Genomic DNA, 19884 nt, shown 5'->3' with positions numbered 1-19884 from the left:
GCAGGGAATGGACACGCTCAAACATTTCTGATGAGAATATAAATTGTTATAACCTTTATAGAGGATCATTTGGCAATGTTCATCAAAATTACTGATGCACATAATTTTTGCCCCAGCAATTCCATGTCTATAAATTTATCCAGCGGATACATTTCTATATTGGGAAATGAGGGACATACAAAGTCAGTGACTAGTCTTATTTATAATAGCTTAAAGATTGGAAGCCACCATTCATCAGCAGGGCACAGGTTAAAGAAACCCTGGGATACCTGTTAGCTGGAACAAGGGTTGGCAACTTTTTCTGTAAAGGGCCAGATAGTAAATGTTTTAGGCTTAGCAGGCCATAGGGTCTCTGTTGCAACTATTCAACTCTGCTGGTGTAATGCAAATGCAGCCATAGACAATATGTAAATGATGGGCATGGCTATGTTCCAATAAACCTTTATTTGTGAAAAACAGGCAGCAGGTCAGACTTGGCTTGTGGGCCATAGTTTGCTGCCCCCTGTGGTACAATATTGTGCAGCTAAAAACAATATGTTCTGAATGCTACTAATTGTGTTAAAAGAGAAAATATATACATCGTTTCTTGTACCTGCATAAAATGTCTCTGAAAGGGCACATGGGAAAAGGAAAACATTGACTGACCCTACAACAAAGACTGGGTGGCTGGGACATGGGTGGGATGACACTTTTCACTGTATATCATTTTGAATTTTGAACCAAGTGAAGGTATTAGATATTAAAATGCATAAATAAAAAAAGAAATAAAAGCAAGCTGGGGCCCTTTTGCAAAACTCGCTCTGTGACGTATTTTGAGGTTTAGAAATGCTAGGTGACTCATCTTCAGTGCTTGCTGTGAGCGCACCAGGAGGAATAAGCCAGTGCTTATTTCACAGAAGAGCCATTGAGATTATAGCCAACTCATCAGCACACAGGGACCCCTAGATTACAGATGCTCTCAGCGTTCTGCTCTCTCAAAGGAACTCTCCCAATTGGCTATCATGGCAGGACCATATTAGGCTGTCTTGGAGCCTAGAGCAAGGGACAGTTGAGTGCCAGAAATCCATTTAATCTAATTTCATATATCCTAGAAAATACTGAATCTTCTTGGTAAAAGCAAGCAAAGAAAAGCCATAGACACAGCAGCCTGTATAAAATACTTGCCCTCACAGAGCAAGTTATTGTTTGTGAATACGGATGACATGGTGACATGTTACCCAAGTCTTCTAGTCTCTCATGGGTAGATCTAGACCTATGCTGTCCAGTATGGTAGCCACTAGCCACATGTAGATATTTATGTAAGAAGTCATAAACATTAAATAACATTAAGAATTCAGTTTCTCAGGTGTATCAGGCACATTTCAAGCACTCAGTAACCACACGTGGCTGAGCTGCCACACTGCACTCTGCACAGATTACAGAACAGCCCCATCACTGCAGAGATTTCCATTAGAGGGCACTGTCTGGTGCCTCCTGCAGCTCTAAGACTATCAATAACCAGAAACCTCACAATTCATTTCCACCTCTTCACCTCTCTTCATTCTTAACCGTCTCCACAATCTGTCATCCTGACTGTTTGAGGCATGATGGTTATAGCTCAGATAAAGTTTCTGACCACAAATACCTTAAACTGATCTGACGCAAGTGTGACCTACTGTCAGGGCAGGGAGCATGGAGCAATCTACTTGTTGTGGAGTTCCTGGCCCCGAGGGACTCATAGGAGCTGCCACCCACCCCCCTCCAGCTCACACTGGTGATTGAATAAGCCTTTGGTTACTGTGCACGTCACCCAGCTGCAGTGAACAAGGGACAGAGATTTGGCTTCTGGGAATTGAGGGGAGGGCCTCCAATCCCATCAAGGGAAAACTGAAGTGGGGTAGGTCAACCTTTTGAACCCTAAGCAGCCTAATTCTGAAACTTTGGGAGCCCTTAGCCTTCAGGGTGGCCCCGTTTCCAGGAGGACCGCACACTGTAAGGAAAAGGTCAGTTGGAAGAAACATGGGATTATATGTATCGTGATGGACTGACATGGACATGAAAGACTATAACTGCATAATTTTTTTTTTTTTTTTTTTTTTTTTTGCGGTACGCGGGCCTCTCACTGTTGTGGCCTCTCCCGTTGCGGAGCACAGGCTCCAGACGCGCAGCCTCAGCGGCCATGGCTCACGGGCCCAGCCGCTCCGCGGCATGTGGCATCCTCCCAGACCGGGGCACGAACCCGCGTCCCCTGAATCGGCAGGCGGACTCTCAACCACTGCGCCACCAGGGAAGCCCTGCATAATATTTTTGAAAGTGTCTTTTTGGCTACCTGGAACTTCATTTTCCTGTTGATGATATGATGCTTGAAATGTTTGCATTTGTGAAAGAAAAACTTAGTAGAATCAGCCTGGCTGCGGGGAAACTAGAAGCTCCTGGCTCTCTCTCCTCCTTCCTTCCCTCCCTTTCTTCCTTCCTGGTAGCAGAAAACACATCTGTGAAATGGGAATAACAAGAGTTCCTGGTTTTGAGGCTGTTGTGAGAATTGAATGAGCAGAAAGGATGTCAGAGGTCTAGCCAGCACAAATGGCCTCACATGGTTATCAGTTTTATTTTTTAATTCTAGGTCTTGTAACAGTGACTGACAGATGATTTCGATGTATCCGTAAGTTCTGCAAGTTTTAGGAAAGAAGGGCACTGAGAAATCTTAATCTAGCCAACGTCAGTGTACAGAATACTTGCACTCAGGACTCTCTCTTTTGTTTGTCGCTCGACAGAGTGGAAATGTCTCAGCACATGAATCCAGGAAACAGGTGAATAATAGTGACCCTTCAGTATTCCCCAAGGTGGTCTTTTTAAGGTCTGTCAGGTGCACACTGGGAAGTGTGCTCCATGGCTAGCCAGGAGGAGGTGTGGAGGGTGGTATGGCATGCTGTTGGAGGTTCTCGAAGTATCCCAAAATACCCTGAGTTGGGTAACCACATCAAACAGAAAAGGAAGGGCCAGACTTTAAAACACTCTGGAAATTCTCCGGACCAATGTGATCCCCCAGTCACTGAATCATGCAACCTGAGAAGCTCCAAAGATTGGACCACTGAGGTTCCCGACATCTATAACACCGCGGCTGGAGAGAACCTGGTGTTATAAGCTCTTACCGATTAAGGAATAAAAAGAGTTGGCAGGAAAGTGATAGCAGATGCTGATGGCATCCACCTTGACTCCTTGGGCCACTACCTGTTAGTTCTCCCCAGCTTCCTTCTCTCTGTCAGATTCCGTAACTCTCCCTGGGAGCTCTCTCTGAAGTCTTTGACCTTGAAAGGTCACTCCGCTAGCAGACGGCAGATGACTGAGGGGAGAGGGTATTACTACCCCAGCTTCCTCGCCTCTTTCCTCTCCTGTATTCTGTACTGTTCCCCAGGCCCCCATGGGGATGCTCCAGTCTCCCCCAGTGGGAGCTGGTTGGATAACAGTGTTCTTTGTTTGTTTGCTTCTCTGCTTCCCGCAACTTCCAAAGAAACCACCTACACTTCAATATTTGTCTCAGCATCAGTTTCTGGAGGAACTTAAATGAAGACAAATTAATCATGTCAATTAATTTTTAGCCTCTCCAAGCTGAGAGGTAATTAAATACATGTCTGTATTCTCTCTGCAGAATGTTTAGAAAGCAGTGTGTGCTATACCGTTTCACATTTGTGCTTTGCAGCCAAGAAACCTACAAGAGATGTTCAGGCTGGACAAAAGTCAGCCCCAGAGGGCATGATGGCAATTGACGAAACTATTTATTGGAGGACTTCTGGCTGTCAGTTCTGATCTCTGTTGATGATTAGAGGAATTCACTCATTCTGCAAATATTTTCTGAGCTCCGCCTCTCTGCAAGAGGCCCAGGGACCATCGGCCAAACTGAAACAAGTACTGTCTGTTTTCTCTGAGACGTAGCTTTCAGATTACTCTATTAAAAAACACACTAATGAATCTGTTCAGAATTAATGTTTGAATGACTGTTGGGCTGGTGATGATTCTCAAGAGGGTGAGGAGTGAATAATAATGAAGTTTTTTTTTCTTTTTCACACTAGGCAGTATTAATTTCTGTTAATTACCATACTCCTCCACCCTTTCCCAAAGAGATAATCACTATGGTGTGGTGTAGACCCCAGGAGGGTTGGGACAGAAACAAGTCTGCAAATTCCTGGGCCACTGTGATTTAGCTTTGGAGGCAGAGCCAACAGCCTAATGCAGAGAAAAAAATCCCTGGATCAAGAGCCAGGAGAGCTGAACTGTGGTGTTCCAACCAGCTGTGCAACTTCAGGACATCAACTGCCCTCTCTGGGTCTCAGTTTCCTCACCTCTAAAATGAGGGAGTGGGGTTGATGGTCTCTAAGGTCATTAATTATAAATATTCATGAGTCCGCTAAGAAGCAATGGACCCAAACCATATATCTGCTTTGGTTTCACTTTCTCTTTGTGTGGTTTTGCCTCTCACTGGTTATGGGGGCTGTATTTCATGGAGTGACTAGGCACTATTTACGGTGGAAATTGTTTGTAGTGACCTGGCCCAAGGATTTGAAGGTTAGAAAGAAGAGCTTTTGAAAAGGGGTAAGGGGTGGAGAATTGGGGAGTGGAAGATGTTTTCTGGGCTGGAGAACATTGGGGGATCCAGACTTGTGAAGACCCTGCGGGGAAGTTTCCTGTTGATACTTGGGGGGCAGGGGTTGAGGAGGGCTGGGAGAAGAAAGAGCAGAAAAGGTCCTCCCGGTTTTCTTTTGGGAGTTTTTATCAACTCTTGTGGTTCCCAAACTTTACTGTGTATTAGAATCATCAGTGAGCTTAAAAACCATGAAGTCCCTCTCCTCCTTCTGATTTAATTGGTCTTGGGCCTGGGTGTCTTTGAAAGTGCACCGAAATAATTTTGTTGTGCAGTCAGGATTGCGACCCACTCAATGGGCACTGAGAAATCAGGAGCAGCCCTCTTGCCTTCTTTCAAATTCTACTTTATTTTTCCCACTTCCTTCATGCTTTCCTTCCTCTTCTGCTCTTTCAATCCTCTGCCTCAGAATTCCAGAATCATGAATGGGTGGGAGAAGGGGAAGGGAAGAACAAACCCTGTGCATTCTATTTTCTGGTTAATTCCTTTCTTATTTATGAGGTTTAATAAAAGATGCTTTCCCTCCATGAATATAATTCATACTACTTTAAAAAAAAACTTAAGAAAAACTCGGAACCAAGAAAGAAAAAACATCACAACATGAAATGGGTCCCACACTTAAAGATAACCACTGCTAATGCTAATACTTTTACAGTTTAGAGTTTTCTTTCTGATGTTTTTTTTAAGGGAGACCTTTTCTTCACAGCTTTATTAAGGTATAATTGAAGTACAAGAAACTGAGTTCTGACCTTTTCTTGATGCCTAGTTTCTTTGTTTGAATGCTTTACCTACTGTGTATACCAGGGGTTGGCAACTGCAGCCCGAAGGTCAAATCCAGCCCACCTCCTGTTTCTGTAAATAAAGTTTTATTGGAACACAGCCATGCTCACTGGTTACCTTCTGTCCACAGCAGCTTTCACACCACAGTGGCAGAGCTGAGTATTGCAACAGAGACCATCTTGTCCAGGAAGCCTCAATATTTACTATATTGTCCTTTACAGAACAAGTTTGCTGACCCCTGGTACATACCAATCTGTACTCTCTTTTTTCTCTCCATTTTACCTTATTGCCTGAGCAGTTCCCATATTGCTATAAATGCTTCATAAATACCATTTCTAATAACTGCCTGATATTTTATTGCATGGTTAGGCTGTGGCTTAGTCTTTCTCCTGTTATTAAATATTTATCCAGTTTTCTTCCCAATTTTTTTCACCCTTATAATAATGAAGGCTTCAGTGGGTATATCTGGATGTACACTTTATCTGTATTTTCAGTTATATCTTTAGGATGGGGTCTAGATTATTCAAGTGGTAGGCAGGAGCATTTTATGATTCTTGGTACATGTCATCAAATCCCTTCCTCAAAGATGTCACATGGGTTTGTGCTCCCCAACAACTCAGGAGAGCACCCACATTTCCACATGCTTGCCAGCACTGAGTATTACCATTTTAAACTTTTTCTGCATTTAGACAGGTAAACAAAAAGCTTTGTTTTAAATTGCATTTCTTTTCTGTCTAACGAGATTGAAATTGTTGCTTTTCTTCTTTTGCATGTTGGCTGCTACTCATCTTTGCTTGGCCTCCTTCTGCAGAGGGCAGAGTGAGGATGCTGGTCCTGCCTCTTACCTTAGCTTGGAGCAAGGCTCCTGCTTCCGCCCACTTCTTTTCAACATCTCTCTCCCAGTGAATTCTGATCGTCTCAAGGATGTCATCCAGCCCAGTGCCAATGGGAACATCCAATTGTTCCAGCTCAGACCCTGCCAGCTGTTTGTATAGCATTTTCACATCCTGAAAATGACAACATATACCTCAGTGAGTTCCAGAGGAGAAAGAAAAGACAGAATTCTAGCCAGCTGAAGCCCAGCTCTGTGGGCAATACTTTGCTTCTCATTTTGCTGCTGCCAAACATGGGGCTTCACAAAGACAGGCAAAGTCCCTGGTCCTCTTCCCAGCATGGGCGCTATATTCTCTTTTCCCCAGGATGCATTTCTTAGGCTACTCTTCACAAACCCATGCCCACCCAAAGCAAAGATCAAAATAAATAAATAACAAAATAACAACACAGAGTAAGCAATAACAGCAAGATGAAATTTATGAATTTCATAAAGTCAGAGGAGGCGGAAAGAGATTTAAAGATAACTGTGGAGTTTTTAAAGCGTTACCTTTGGAGAGTGGTGACAAACTATGGAGCTGAGGACAGGAGGAAGTGGGCTTATTGATTCCTGGTTAGCTTACAGTTGGACAAAAGAAGGAGCTTCCCAATGTGAACATGGTTAAATGGGTTTTGACTTTTTCCAACTGCAAGCACTGTTTGGATCTTGACCGGTGTGAGGTTGTTTAGAATCACTGCAGGTCTGCAGGACACTGGACAACATCACCACAGGCGGTCCCCTTCAGTCCTGTCACTCAGCGATCTGACCTAACTTCATTGATTGTGACTAAACCACAGCCTGGGTCTACTCTCGGAGTTATTTTGTTTGTCCAGTACAGTGTTGAAAAAAAAATCTGAACTAGAAAGCTTAGGGGATGCTCCCTCCAATTCAACACACGTTCCATCACTCACTACTGCTTGGACCTGCTGCCTCCCCATTTATGTACCGGCCTGGTCCCTGAAGCCATTTGAGTTTGAAACTCAGGGTAACCTCACCCATTACAAGAAGTTGGGAATATTTTACTGGCATTTTGCCTGCAGCCCTGGGCAAGTGACGTGGAGCGTCACCTGTGTTGTGAAGCTCAGCCCGACAGGTGAGGGCCCCCACCTACCTCTTCATAGCTCCTTGACAGAAAGCCAAGTTCTTCTTTCAGGCTTTCTATTTGACTCTCCAGATCCTTTTTTGTCGAATTCGCTTCATCAATGACTTTATACAGAGAGTTAATTTCCTCTTCCGCCGCCTTTCGAAACGGCTGCTCATTTTCATATCTGTAGGTAAAGGAACTCAATCAGCAGAGCTGGGTGACCCCAAAGAAAAATAATCAGATTATAAATGTGACCAACAGACCAATTATGGGATACTTAAGCAATGAATGTTAAAAGTCACTGTTCCAATGGGTTTGAGGACACTGTTAATGCAATTGCTGCCTGTTGATTTATTAAAATGAAAGCGATTGCAGCCAACTTCTGATAACAGGGCACAGGGATTAATTAGGTGCCATCCTCATGGGGCACTGGAAGCACAGAGCTCTAGGGAAAGCTTCTCCAAGAGGTCAGATCCAGGTAAGGGGACCAGTGTTGTCATCATTATGCTGATCTGTCATCCTTTTCACCTGGGGATCCTTTAACGAACATTACTGAGAATCTGCTAAGTCCCAGGCTGTGTGCTGGTGATCCCCAAATGAAGAACGTGCATGGTTCCTCTCCCCCAAAGCCCAGGTAAAATTTCAGGACCGTGGCTGCAAACCCAAATGCCTTCAGGGACCAAGTGGGGAATGTAGATGAGGGATGAGGGCCAGGTCTGGGCAACAGCATAGAGGTGGGGATTGACACGTGTAGGACAGCACATGCTTCACCTAAAACGGTGCTGCTGCCCAGCCCTCCCCATCACTGCAGCGTGGGAAGGGGTATTCCCTTCTCTTGAGAAACCAGAAACCTGGATTTGCATACGAAATATGCAGAAGCACACAGGCACACATATACACGCAGACACAAGTCTGAAACTGCCCCCTCTGCGTTGTTTCAATCTCTGGTTTGCACAGGGCCTTTTTTCTAACAACTACCCAACATCTTTGGCAGTTTCTCCCAGTGGCACTCCTTTCTTCCACGGCCTTCCACTCAGCCAAATTTCACACCTTACCTTCATCCATCCACAGAAGGGAGAAATCTCACACCTCTCGTTTCAGAAAGCCTCTCAAGGTCTTAGAATTTTAAAGGAATTTCTTGTTCAACTATCCAAACTCCTGCCTGATGACAATCTCTGATGGCATTTTTGATAGGTGATCACGCAGGCTCTGCTTCAATACTTCCAGCAACAGGGACCTCATCATCTCCCAAGGCCATCATACCATTTTTAGACAGCTGTAACTTCAAGAGCTTTAAGCTTCCTTCAAGAGTCTCTATTCCTGAAAGAGTCTGAGTTCCATCCACTGGAACACCCAAAGTCAGTCTAATCCTTCCACTGGCAGTCCTACAAATATTTGGAGAAACTCTCTTACGTCACTCTCTTGTCCCCCATCTCCATCCCCTACACCCCTCCAAGACTTTTTGTCCTCAGGTTAAGCATTCCTACTTCCTTCCTCCATATTTCATGCAAATGGGTTTTCATATTCGTCATTATCGAGGGCAGGGACTATGACCCTTTCATTTTTGTTTTTGCAGCAGCAGGTTTAAGATATATGTTTGGAATGACTTGAAACGCTCCAATTGGTCTGTGTCCTTCTTAAAATGTGATACAGAGAATGAAATGCAAAACTCCAGATGTTACCTGATTACTTCAGGGTCTTGTGGGACTGTCTGCTCCTTTGTTTAAACCCTTTAATTCTATTCATCACCGATTCTAAGATTTGTATTGTGGGGTTTGTTTGTTTGTATGTTCGTTCATTTCATTTTGATTAGCTGTATTTGCTGCTAACTAATATTGAGTCTCTGCCAAGTAGACATCCTGAACATTTTTCACAAAAGCTACTTTCAGCCCAATTTCCCTGTCCTCCTGGGTGCAACTGGTATTTGAACCCAGGAATCGGAGTTTATGTTTATCCTCTTTCAATGTCATTGGTCCATTGTTCCAACGTATTGGGATCAGAATCGTGATTCTGTCATTCTACTCTTCACCACCCCAACTGGCTTTCTATCATCTGCCATTTTGCCACGCTGCTTTCAAGCACCTTGCAGTTAAAAATAGTAAATGAAGGGACTGAGGACAGAGTCCTCAGTGGTGGCATACCACCAGAGACTTCCCTCAGAGTTGGACCTGTACATTTGAATCAGCACTTGGGGGCTGGTTTCTGAAGCGTTTTTCTGTGCTCTATATGTGGAATTAGATTTTCTATCCAAATTTATTCTTTTTGAAGGATTGCATTCTTATTAACATTTAGTTCTTTTGTAAACAAGTCCTATCCTTCCAGCTGAAATGGAAACCCACTCATATGACGGGGATTAGTCTCTTTTTTTTTTTTTGGCGGTACGCGGGCCTCTCACTGTTGTGGCCTCTCCCGTTGCGGAGCACAGGCTCCCGACGCGCAGGCTCAATGGCATGGCTCACGAGCGCAGCCACCCCGCGGCATGTGGGATCTTCCCGGACTGGGGCACAAACCCGTGTCCCCTGCATCGGCAGGCGGACTCTCAACCACTGGTCTCTTTTGACCCAAGCTGGAAGAATCCCCCACGTGCCTCTGGAGTCCTATTTTGCTCACCTCTCCAGGGAGCCTGGTCCCTTTCAGCACATGATCCATTCAGCATGACTGGAGGTTCTGGTCTCCTACAGCCCGTTTTCTTGGCAGTCCTCTGAGGGATAACTCTGTGATATCCCCCAAGGCTGCTGTTACACTTTTAGCTTTTTTTTCACTGCCCCATTTTGATTGGTGCTTCGGTTAGAACCCCTGGGTGCTCATGACACCGAGAGCTGTCTTGACTTGACCTGCAGGCCACTCTAACACAACATTGTCTATGGCGTCCCATCATTTCTGCTTGGCTCCTCCACCATCAGCTCTACTCAGCTTCCTCAAAACCAAACTTATTGTCAAACCCTGAATTTTAGGTAAGCGTTCCCTCCCCAATTTTCTATTTCATTCAAAGAATCACATTCTAAATTACCCAAGTTCAAAGTCTGGAACTTACCTTTAACCTTCTCTTTTCAGGCTGTCTATGTAGATAATTTTCAAATCCAGCCGGTTAGTTCTTCAACCCACCCCTCAAGTCTGCCCATTGCTACCATCCCAGGCAGGCCCTGAACTACGCCTCCTGTTGTCTTCCCAGGCCCACAGCATTGCCCCCAGAGTGACTCTCCTTAACCACATGGAGTCACTCCTCTGCTCAGATGCCTTAAGTGTCATCCTCAATAATCTGATCTCAACTTACTTCCCAATCCAGACCTTGCCTCTCCATCAGTCGAAACCCTTCCCTCCCATTGTTTCCTGCTCATTTGCCTGCCTGTCCTCTCCACCCTACAAAGCTTCCTTTAAAGCTAAAATCTGGTCATGATGAGCCACTGCTCGAACCCCTTCTATGGGTCTCCTCTGTTCTCAGATAATTTCAAGCCCTTTGGAATGGCTGGCGTGGTCCTCCAGGATCTGTCTCCCCTTCATTCACTCTATATGCCCCAGTTATCCTGGGGTGCTTGGGATTCCACTAATGCACCATGTCTTCTAATGTCCTCCTGCCTTTGCACACACTGTCCCCTCTGCCTGGAAAGTCATGCCTACTTTATCTGCCTGTTCAACTTCTACATGAGTTTAGCACCCAAATCAGGCATCATCTCTTGTCAACACTCCGTAACCAGGCTAAATGAGTCCCCTCATCTGGGCTCATCTCAGTGATGGCACATCTGCTCAGTAATCACTGTCTGTTCACCCTCTGTCTTTGCCACTAACCTGTGGGCTCACTGAGGTCAGGAACCATGCCTGATTCACTTCACTCCCAGCACCTGGCAAGGAGCCTGGCACAAAGCGGACATTCAAACATTTGTTGAATTCATTCATTAACTCATTTGATAAATATTTTTTTAGCATCTATCTTGTGCTGGCACTCTTTTAGGTGCTGGTGATACACTGGGGCACAAAATAGACCAAGCCCCGGCTTTCGGTGAGTTGACATTCTACTCTGTTGAATGGCAGGACAAAGGTATGTATGAATGAATAAACGAATGAATGAATTCATGCCAAAAGGAATAAATGAATGAATGAGTGAAAAACATTTCAGTCAGATGCTACCTTAATCACACTTAATTAAATTCTACCTTAAATTTAGTGTGAATAGTTCAATGTCTGTTGGCATCTTTTTTTTTTTCTTAATATTTATTTATCTATTTGGCTGTGCCAGGTCTTAGTTGTGGCACATGGGATCTTTAGTTGCAGCATGCAAGATCTTTTTTAGTTGTGGCATGCGGAATCTTTTTAGTTGTGGCCTGCGAGATCTTTTAGTCACAGCATGCAGGCTCTAGTTCCCTGACCAGGGATCGAACCTGGGCCCCCTGCATTGAGAGTGTGGAGTCTTAACCACTGGACCACCAGGGAAGTCCCAGTTGGCCTCTGTCTTTAATCATGCAGAGAGTTGTCAGTGGCAGGATGATGGCTGCACTTCTTTGTGCGCCTCTGACCTTGGCTACCAGTGCTGAGCAAGACGGCAACCCTGGCTGGTTGACTCCAGAGTGGCGTGAATGGAGGCCTTTTAGCAGGTGGAGAAGCTTGGTCTCAAAGAAAGGAAATGACTGGGGATCTGAGGAGATGGTGGAGATTCTCTTTTTCATCACAACACCCTTCTTATTCCTAAGATAAGAATGGCCATGGGATCATGGTCTTCCCCATAGACTCCTAACTATATGCCTTTCCTCTGCATCTTTGCTAATTTAGGGAATAACAATCCCATCATCCACACATTTGCTCAACTCCCAGGATACCTTCCCCTCAAAATCACTGTGTTCATCCATAAAAAAGGCATCTTCATTTTGCTTCTCCATTAGGCCAGTGTTTTGCAAACCCCACTCACCTACACGATTTTGCACTAAATGTGTATCTTCTGTATCATTATTTACTTTATGTTGTTCCTTAACTTCATGTACTTAAAGAGTAAATCTTAAATCAATAAACTTTAAAAGCTCTTTATATTAAATAATTTTAAAATTGCCACTATAAATGGTAGTACTGTAGTGGAAAAACAGTTTCATGGGCCATAAACAGAAGGTAACTATAAAAATAAATATATGGGGCTTCCCTGGTGGTGTAGTGCTTGAGAGTCTGCCTGCCGATGCAGGGGACACGGGTTCGATTCCCCGTCTGGGAAGATCCCACATGCCACAGAGCAACTAAGCCCGTGCGCCACAACTATTGAGCCCTTGTGCCACAACTATTGAAGCCCATGCGCCTAGAGCCTGTGCTCCGGAACAAGAGAAGCCACCACAATGAGAAGCCCGTGCACTGCAACAAAGAGTAGTCCCCGCTCACCACAACTAGAGAAAGCCCGTGTGCAGCAACAAAGACCCAGTGCAGCCAAAAATAAATAAATAAATAGATAAATTTATAAATAAATAAATACATGACTATTAAAATTAAAATGTTTATCTTTATACCACTTAAAGTGATCTTCATCAGCCACATTATAGGAAACACTATTAGACTCCAAAGAGGTGGTTCTCAAGGCTGGATGGACATCAGGAAAGCCTGGTGAACTTTAAAAATACAGAGGCCAGGACCCACCCCCACTAATGTCTGTGGGGCTTGTGCACTGGCAGTTTTAAGTGCCCAGGTAATTCTCATATGCAGCCAGGATTGAGAAGCATTGCTCCAAACCAGTAGTTCTCAAAATTTGGTCCCAGTACCAGCAGGATCAGCATCATTGGGAACTGGGTAGAAATGTAAGTTTTAGGTCCCGCCTGAGGCCTATTGAATCTGAAACTCTGAGGGTGGGCACAGCAATCTGCGTTTTCTATCAGTCCCTCAGGTGATTCTCATGAACACTAGGTTTTGAGACCTCTGCTCTAAGCCAAGTGACACTGGTAAAATCTCTGAGGCCTTGGGACCTACTTGTGTCTACAAGGAGGGTTTGAACCAGATATTCTTGGCTCCGGATTCTCCTGGGGATGCCGTTATCCCACCCAGCCTTCCACGAGGCTGGGGTGCATGCTGCAGACTCGGGGGCCGCATTACCCGAGTGGCCCAGGAGTCTGGGGCACGGAGGGACTGTCCCCTCGGCTGTGGAGCGTTACCTCTCCTTAAAGTCGTCAGCGCCCGCCTGGATATTCTCCGTCTGCAGCATGAGCCGTGCGTTTTCCAGGACTGCCTCGCCCACCTAGAACGACCACACATCAAAGGACAAGGTCACTGTGATGTCTTCCTACTTCAAATGGTGCCTCGCGCTGGGCACAGAGGCTCTGGGACGCTGAGAGCACTTTCTCATGGCAAATATTTTTAGAATTCAAGTGTCCCTCTCTAAGAAAGAGGGGGCGAGATAGACACTAAAGCATAAAATCTTGGTGTCTTCTAAGAGCTTTTAGGGTTGGATTTTTGGAGCAAAAAGATTGTTCAAGGCAGACTTGTCTGTGGCCTCTGTCACAATGATGAGCTTTCGGCTCTCCAGTGAAATTTCTGGCTCCTTAAATGAAGTTTCACTGGCTTGACTTAGTGTCTCTTAACATTTTCTGGTCATGGATGCCTTTGGGAAGCTGATGAAATCTCTGGATCGCTGCTACCCAATAGAACTTTCGGTGATGATGGAACTGATCTGCACTGTGTGGTCCAGCACAGTGGCCGCACGTGGCTACTGAACACTCAAAATGTAGCAAAGGCAACTGAACATTTACTTTTATTTAACCTTAACTAATTTACATTTAAATAGCCGCAGGTGGCCACAGGTGGCTCCAGAACTGGACAGCTCAGCTCTAGAATTCTGTCCACTCTCAGAACATACATGTGAACATAAACATTGTACATACAGCTTATGTATGTACATAAATATTGTACACACAGTTCGGGGGTTTCATGGGGAAGAATGATTTTTCAAACTTGGCCCTCAGCACCCCTCAGGGTTCCCCACAGGTGGGGACTGGGAGGATAGTCATCTTCTTAACCTGAGAAACTTCTTTTTAAAATAAATATATTTTTTACATATTGGCTTTCGGATAATCTGCAGCTTGGGATGGGGGATAAACTAACTGTTACTTTAAAATAAGGATGCAAATCTGAGGAAACTTTCTGGAGTGATAAAGATGTTCCATATCTGGATCTGGTGATTACACGGATGTATAATAGGTAACAATTTGTTAAGCTGTACCATTAAGATTTGTGTATTTTACTATATGTAAATTATGTTTAATAAAAATACATAAAACTGAAAAAAAAAGAAGGTTGCGAATCACTGTTTTAAGCTCTTATCAGTCCTTTGCTCTTGAAAGTAAATGAGTTGGAAGTTCTTCACTGACTTGGTGGAGGACTTCCGGCACCAGAGGTCAGAGACCGGAGTAAGAGGAGAAGGACCAGGGAGGGGGAGACCCCAGTTGCCTGCTCCCCAGTGTGCGTCAGGGCAGGGCTGCAGCAGAGAGAAGATGAGGTTGCTGGTGGGAAATTCAATGAAGTGGACAAACAGCACAAGATGACCCTACTGACACAGGGGAGCTCCATCCCTTCCACCCAGATCTGGGACTTGGTCCACGCCTGTGCTCCCTCGGTTTCCCCAGCAAAGCCCTCATCCCACTGTGCTGAAGTGGCCCTTCCCAGGGTCAACTCCTTGTTCATTGCTGTGTCTCCAAGCTCTGGTTGTGGTGGACATTCCATCAACACCTGTTGAGTGAATGCCTGCCATGAATGAATTGTGTGACCATGGGTGAGCCATTCCCAGGCTTCCCCTGTCCCAGGTCTGGAGATCATTTTCTGGAAGCCCCCAAGAAGGGTGTTTTAAGATGTACCCGGGATTTTGTTTTTATTCTGGTATGGAGAGGCCAACAGATCAGGAGACGACTGGCATTGCAAAGATCATTTGTTACTCACAGTTCCCAAGAGGAGGGGGCAGCCATACCATGTAGGGCAATACAGAGAAGAACCAGGGTTGGTCAGGAAGCAGAAGGGGAGAGGGGAAAGCATGGGCAAAAGGCTTTATTGTGGTTTTCATGGGAAGGAATGGGCACAGCAAGTTTGAATAATTTCAATGGTCTCTGGGCTATAGGGGTGGTCCCTTGTTGTCTGATACCCAGCCCTGGGTGGTCAGAGCAGAGGAATATTGCCTCTTGGAGTGTGAGCCCCAGCAAGGCGAGGCAGGTTGGGGTATTGACTCAGGATGGGTTGGTTTGCATCTCAAAGGTACTCTCACAGGTAAGTGGTTCCTATCTCTAGGATTCACTAGCCTTACAATGGGGCGGTCTCCCCCTGTCAATGAGGCCCCAGCTGCCACAGCATCAAGAATACAGAAAATGGGGCTTCCCTGGTGGCGCAGTGGTTGAGAATCTGCCAGCCAATGCAGGGGACACGGGTTCGAGCCCTAGTCTGGGAGGATCCCACATGGCGCGGAGCAACTGAGCCCGTGAGCCACAACTACTGAGCCTGCGCGTCTGGAGCCTGTGCTCCGCGACAAGAGCGGCCGCAACAGTGAGAGGCCCGTGCACCGCGATGGAGAGTGGCCCCCGCTCGCCGCAACTAGAGAAAGTCCTCGCACAGAAACGAAGACCCAACACAGCCAAAAAAAAAAAAAAAAAAAGAATACAGAAAATAAGAACGTAGAGTTAATATCGTTGAATATAGTTAATTCAAAGGCTATGTGAGGCCTCTGAGGACTGGCTTTGGCTGCTCTGACCCAGCCCTCTATTCGTCCTCCTTCACACACTGCTGCACCCACATTTAGGAGCCCCTTTCCTTGTCTTTGGATGCTCCGTGATGCCATTTTGCAGATGATGAATTTGCAGCCCAGGGCAATTACCCTGTTCGTTTTCTCACAGTGGTGCCCATGGCAAATATTCCACCCTAGCACGGGACCTTGAGTCATAGCAGGTGTCCAGACCGTGGGCTCAAAAACCCCAGCTGCAGACATGATGGCTTCCAAAGTGCTCTAGAGTAGGTGGCCATGCAGGGCCAGATGCGGGCAGATGTGGGCTTGGAGCTTGTACAAGTTGGGAGACTGCCTTTAAGAAAAAGAATAAAAAATTACTAATACAAAGGGGGACGTACAAGTGAGGGAGCTTGAGGCTTAAACTCTTCACGTGGGTACAGCTCTGTTTTGTTTCTGCTTTGAAAACATGCAGCGGGTGGACAGAAAAAGTAGAAAACAAAACCCAACCCTGGGGCGTGGGGGGATATACGTGTACCATATTCAGAGGCACACAATTCTGGGAAAGCAGAAAGATGCCTGGGGATGCAGTCACCTATGTCCCACCGTCCAGAACAAACACACTAGCGCTTGCATGTGCTGCCTTTTGACTTGGGATTTGCTCCGCCCAGCAGCAACTGTCCCCTGTGTGTGAATTGGTGACATCTGCCCAGCGGACTACAGACTCTTCATAAGTAAGAGGCTGCCGGGAGCAATGGTGCAGGAGTCAGTAGGAGATACAGGCTGATGGGAGGCGAGGCCAGAGCTCTGTACTTGCTTCTCCTTACTTGGGGTTGAGGACAGGATGCTGCCTGGGACACTTTGGACGCTTCCCAGCAGATGGGGAGGTTCTGTCCAATGTCTGTCCAAGGAGGCTGGGCAGCTCTGGGCTCAGGGAAGCTGGAGGTTCCTGCTTTCACTGTTGTTTAGTAACAACCAAGGGTTTATTCGACCCTCAAGTGGAGGCTAATTATAGGCCCTGACTTGCCAAAGCACAGTTTGCTGGCCGTGCTTCCCCATCTCCACAGACTGGATCCTAAAATAGACCTCCAGGCCATTGCTGAGCGTAGAGAGCCTTCCTCTGTCCTCCCGCGGCCCTCAGCCCCACAGAGGCCACGTCCTCTGGGTGTCAGGGGTGGCTCAGCACCCCCAGCCGGGAAAGGGCCAGGCGGCGGGTCCAGGGCTGGGACGTTGGCTGAGGTGTAGCACAGGCAGAGGACTGGGATGGTGGCCAAGGCCAAAAGTAAGTGTGGTGCCTGCAGTGGACAGGGACCATCTTTGTCTCTATACCTGGGAAAACCATGAAACCTTCCCTGGGACTGAGGACAGGAAAGGAAGAGGGAGAGAAGCTGGATTTACTGCCTACAGGTGTGGCCCACCCACATGCTGGAGCTGGCTTGTACTGGCTTGTACCTGCTTGCCAGGACAGACTGTTAAATAAATATTTCAGGAGTTTCGTGAGCCGGTTGTTAAACACAGCCACCAAGAAAATTTTAATTATGTGAACTTACAATTACATAAATTATACTAAAAACAAAGGTAACAAATACTCAAAATACAAAGGTAATGACTACTCATCACTTCCTAATTGCTTTACTATGTTTGACGGCCATCTCTGCTTTTGAGGTTATTTGCTTCTATTGTATCTGTAATGATTGTGGACAGGGAACATTGCTTGCCATTCCAGTAAACAAAGAATGTTGCCCACCATTCCAGAAGGACCAGGCCATTAGCCCCTGCAGCTGCCCCCAGCCCCATGGTGCACCCAGAGAACTCAGGGTGGAGAAAAACAGGAAGTCTTCTGTGCTTTGGATACTGGCCCCAGAGAGTTAAGATGCATATTGAGGAAATAATTTCAATGAGCCCAGACTCTGCATCTTCCTTTATATAGGAAAGCACTAAAATTAACTTGAGATGTCAGTTTCTTGTGATTAGCAGTAATCTTTTGATGTTCGACCATATGTTGTTTTCCAGCAAAAACCTCCAATATATCCTGCCTCTTACCTTACCTCTTCTGAGCAGTTCCTCAGAGCTATTTGGGAGGCTGTCTCTGGGGCTATAGTAAGGTTCAGTAGGGCTCAGTAAGGTTCCCTAATAAAACTTAACTCTCAACTTTTAAGTTGTGTGTTTTTCTTCAGTCGACAGGTGGGAACACTATGTAACACTGTCCTACAATGCATCTCTTCCCAACTCTGCATTCATGCTGGTAGCTTGATGTCAGCTGTGGTGAGAGTAGCTACACTAGGGAAATTGGCGAACACCATAAAGCAGAGCGTTTCATCCACGGAGAGCCAATTGTTATACAGATCCCAGCTCACTGACTGTCCCCCACCTTCCACCCAATACTCAATGTTCATGACTACACTAAATGCTCACGGCCCTCCTCTAATGCTAATATCATTTTATGGAAGAGGATGCCTAGAGAGCATATGATAATTGCCCAAATCGCATAGCTGGAATGTGGCAGAGCCAGAAGGCCAAACCAGGTTAATGTGACTTGAAAGTGTGCATATCTTTGTCCTCTGTTTTGGAAACTGAAAGGCACATCAGAATCAAGAGAGACTCTGTTGTGGAGGACTGTTTTCTGTCTTTGCTGTAACATAGAACAGTCAGGACTCCTGTTTCCTATTTGGGCTGCATCACAAAGACAAAGAGGCATCTTCCCTACTGGGTGTGAGGACGCTAACCAATCAAACCAAACCGTCTCCCACTCCAAGTCCCTGAGCTTTCATTTCCGAGCCTTGTCAGCTGAGGAGAGCTGAGGCAGATCTGCGGTCCGCCTCTGAAGGCCCAGGGGGCTTCTGCGGCTGCGAACTTTGCTGTCGGGCCCAAGAGAGGAGAGGGCACTTGTGTTTAAAACTTCGAGAGATGTACATTAGCTATCTGGTCCTCTTGGATTTATGGCTGAAGTGGATGCAAATTAACCTCACTTCTCTGATCACCTTTTCTTTCCAGGGGAGAAGGTGATAAAAATACCAAATGTACAGTCCCTGACCGATGCTGTGAACACAAACATACTTACCCATGACCCTGGGACCACTCCTGCCCACTTTTCTAGTAGGAGAAAAGTATAAACTGATGTAACATTTGCACTCAAGGGCAGATTTAACGGAGGGCAGGCTAGCAGCTTGCGCATGGTGTGCTGTGGACACCAGCAGATGACATCTTCTCCTTTCTGTCCTTCTGCCCAAACAGAGCTGGGACTCCTACCATCAAGGCTATGTAACTTAGCACCAGGTCTTCTGTTGAAAAGAGGCACTGTCATAGCAGCAGCAGTGCGAATCGCTATGTGAGATTAGCCAGTTTTAAGGGATTAGGACCCATTAATTTCGCTGGAGCCAGAAACAAAATTCACCTTCAAAGCCTAAAATGCTGTGGATGAGAGTAGCTGGGGTTGAACGGCAGGGGAATGGCAGTCAGAGGTCATGGGGGGCAGAGGTGTGTTCTGTGAGGGACGGTGCAGGGAGGGGCGCTGCCCACCGGCTGTGGAGGCTCAAGCTGCTGCGGGCTTGGCCGGCAGCCCCCTCATCTGACTTCCCTGGAGTTGTCTTCCTTTGCGCCTCCACGTGGACGCTTCCTTAGCACACTTTACACCAGTGGTTCTCAAAGTGTGGTTCCTGGACCGGCAGCATCAGCGCCACCTGAAACTTGTGAGAAATGCACATTCTCAGACCCTACCTCAGATGTCTGAGCCAGAATCTCTGGAGTGGGTCCTAATGATGTGTGTTTTAACATGCTTTCCAGGGGCTTACGATGCACACTCGACTTTGACAGCCTTTGCTTTGCACAGACCTGCCTCCGGTCCTGCTCAGGTCTCCCCCAGGCTGCTC

General features: G+C 46.1%; 1 protein-coding gene and 1 non-coding gene across 2 annotated transcripts in view; both read right to left on the bottom strand.

The window, feature by feature from the left end:
* The window catches only part of BFSP2 (beaded filament structural protein 2), a 69603-nt gene that overhangs the window by 16672 nt on the left and 33047 nt on the right, over positions 1-19884 (bottom strand). The window contains exons 2-4 of the mRNA XM_027091711.1: positions 13470-13552; positions 7381-7537; positions 6244-6405 (exon numbers count right to left, since the gene is read on the bottom strand). Of these exons, the coding sequence (XP_026947512.1) occupies positions 6244-6405; positions 7381-7537; positions 13470-13552 (402 nt within the window). The remainder of the gene's footprint in view (positions 1-6243; positions 6406-7380; positions 7538-13469; positions 13553-19884) is intronic.
* Positions 11709-11781, bottom strand: TRNAE-CUC (transfer RNA glutamic acid (anticodon CUC)). The gene has a single exon. It is a non-coding gene; the product is annotated as a tRNA-Glu (tRNA).

This window comes from Aethalodelphis obliquidens, unplaced genomic scaffold, assembly GCF_003676395.1.
Source record: "Aethalodelphis obliquidens isolate GAN/ISIS:26980383/991018 unplaced genomic scaffold, ASM367639v1 scaffold72, whole genome shotgun sequence".
Classification (NCBI taxonomy): domain Eukaryota; kingdom Metazoa; phylum Chordata; class Mammalia; order Artiodactyla; family Delphinidae; genus Aethalodelphis; species Aethalodelphis obliquidens.
Note: the sequence above shows the minus strand (reverse complement) of the source record. Positions and strands in the feature narration are given on the sequence as shown.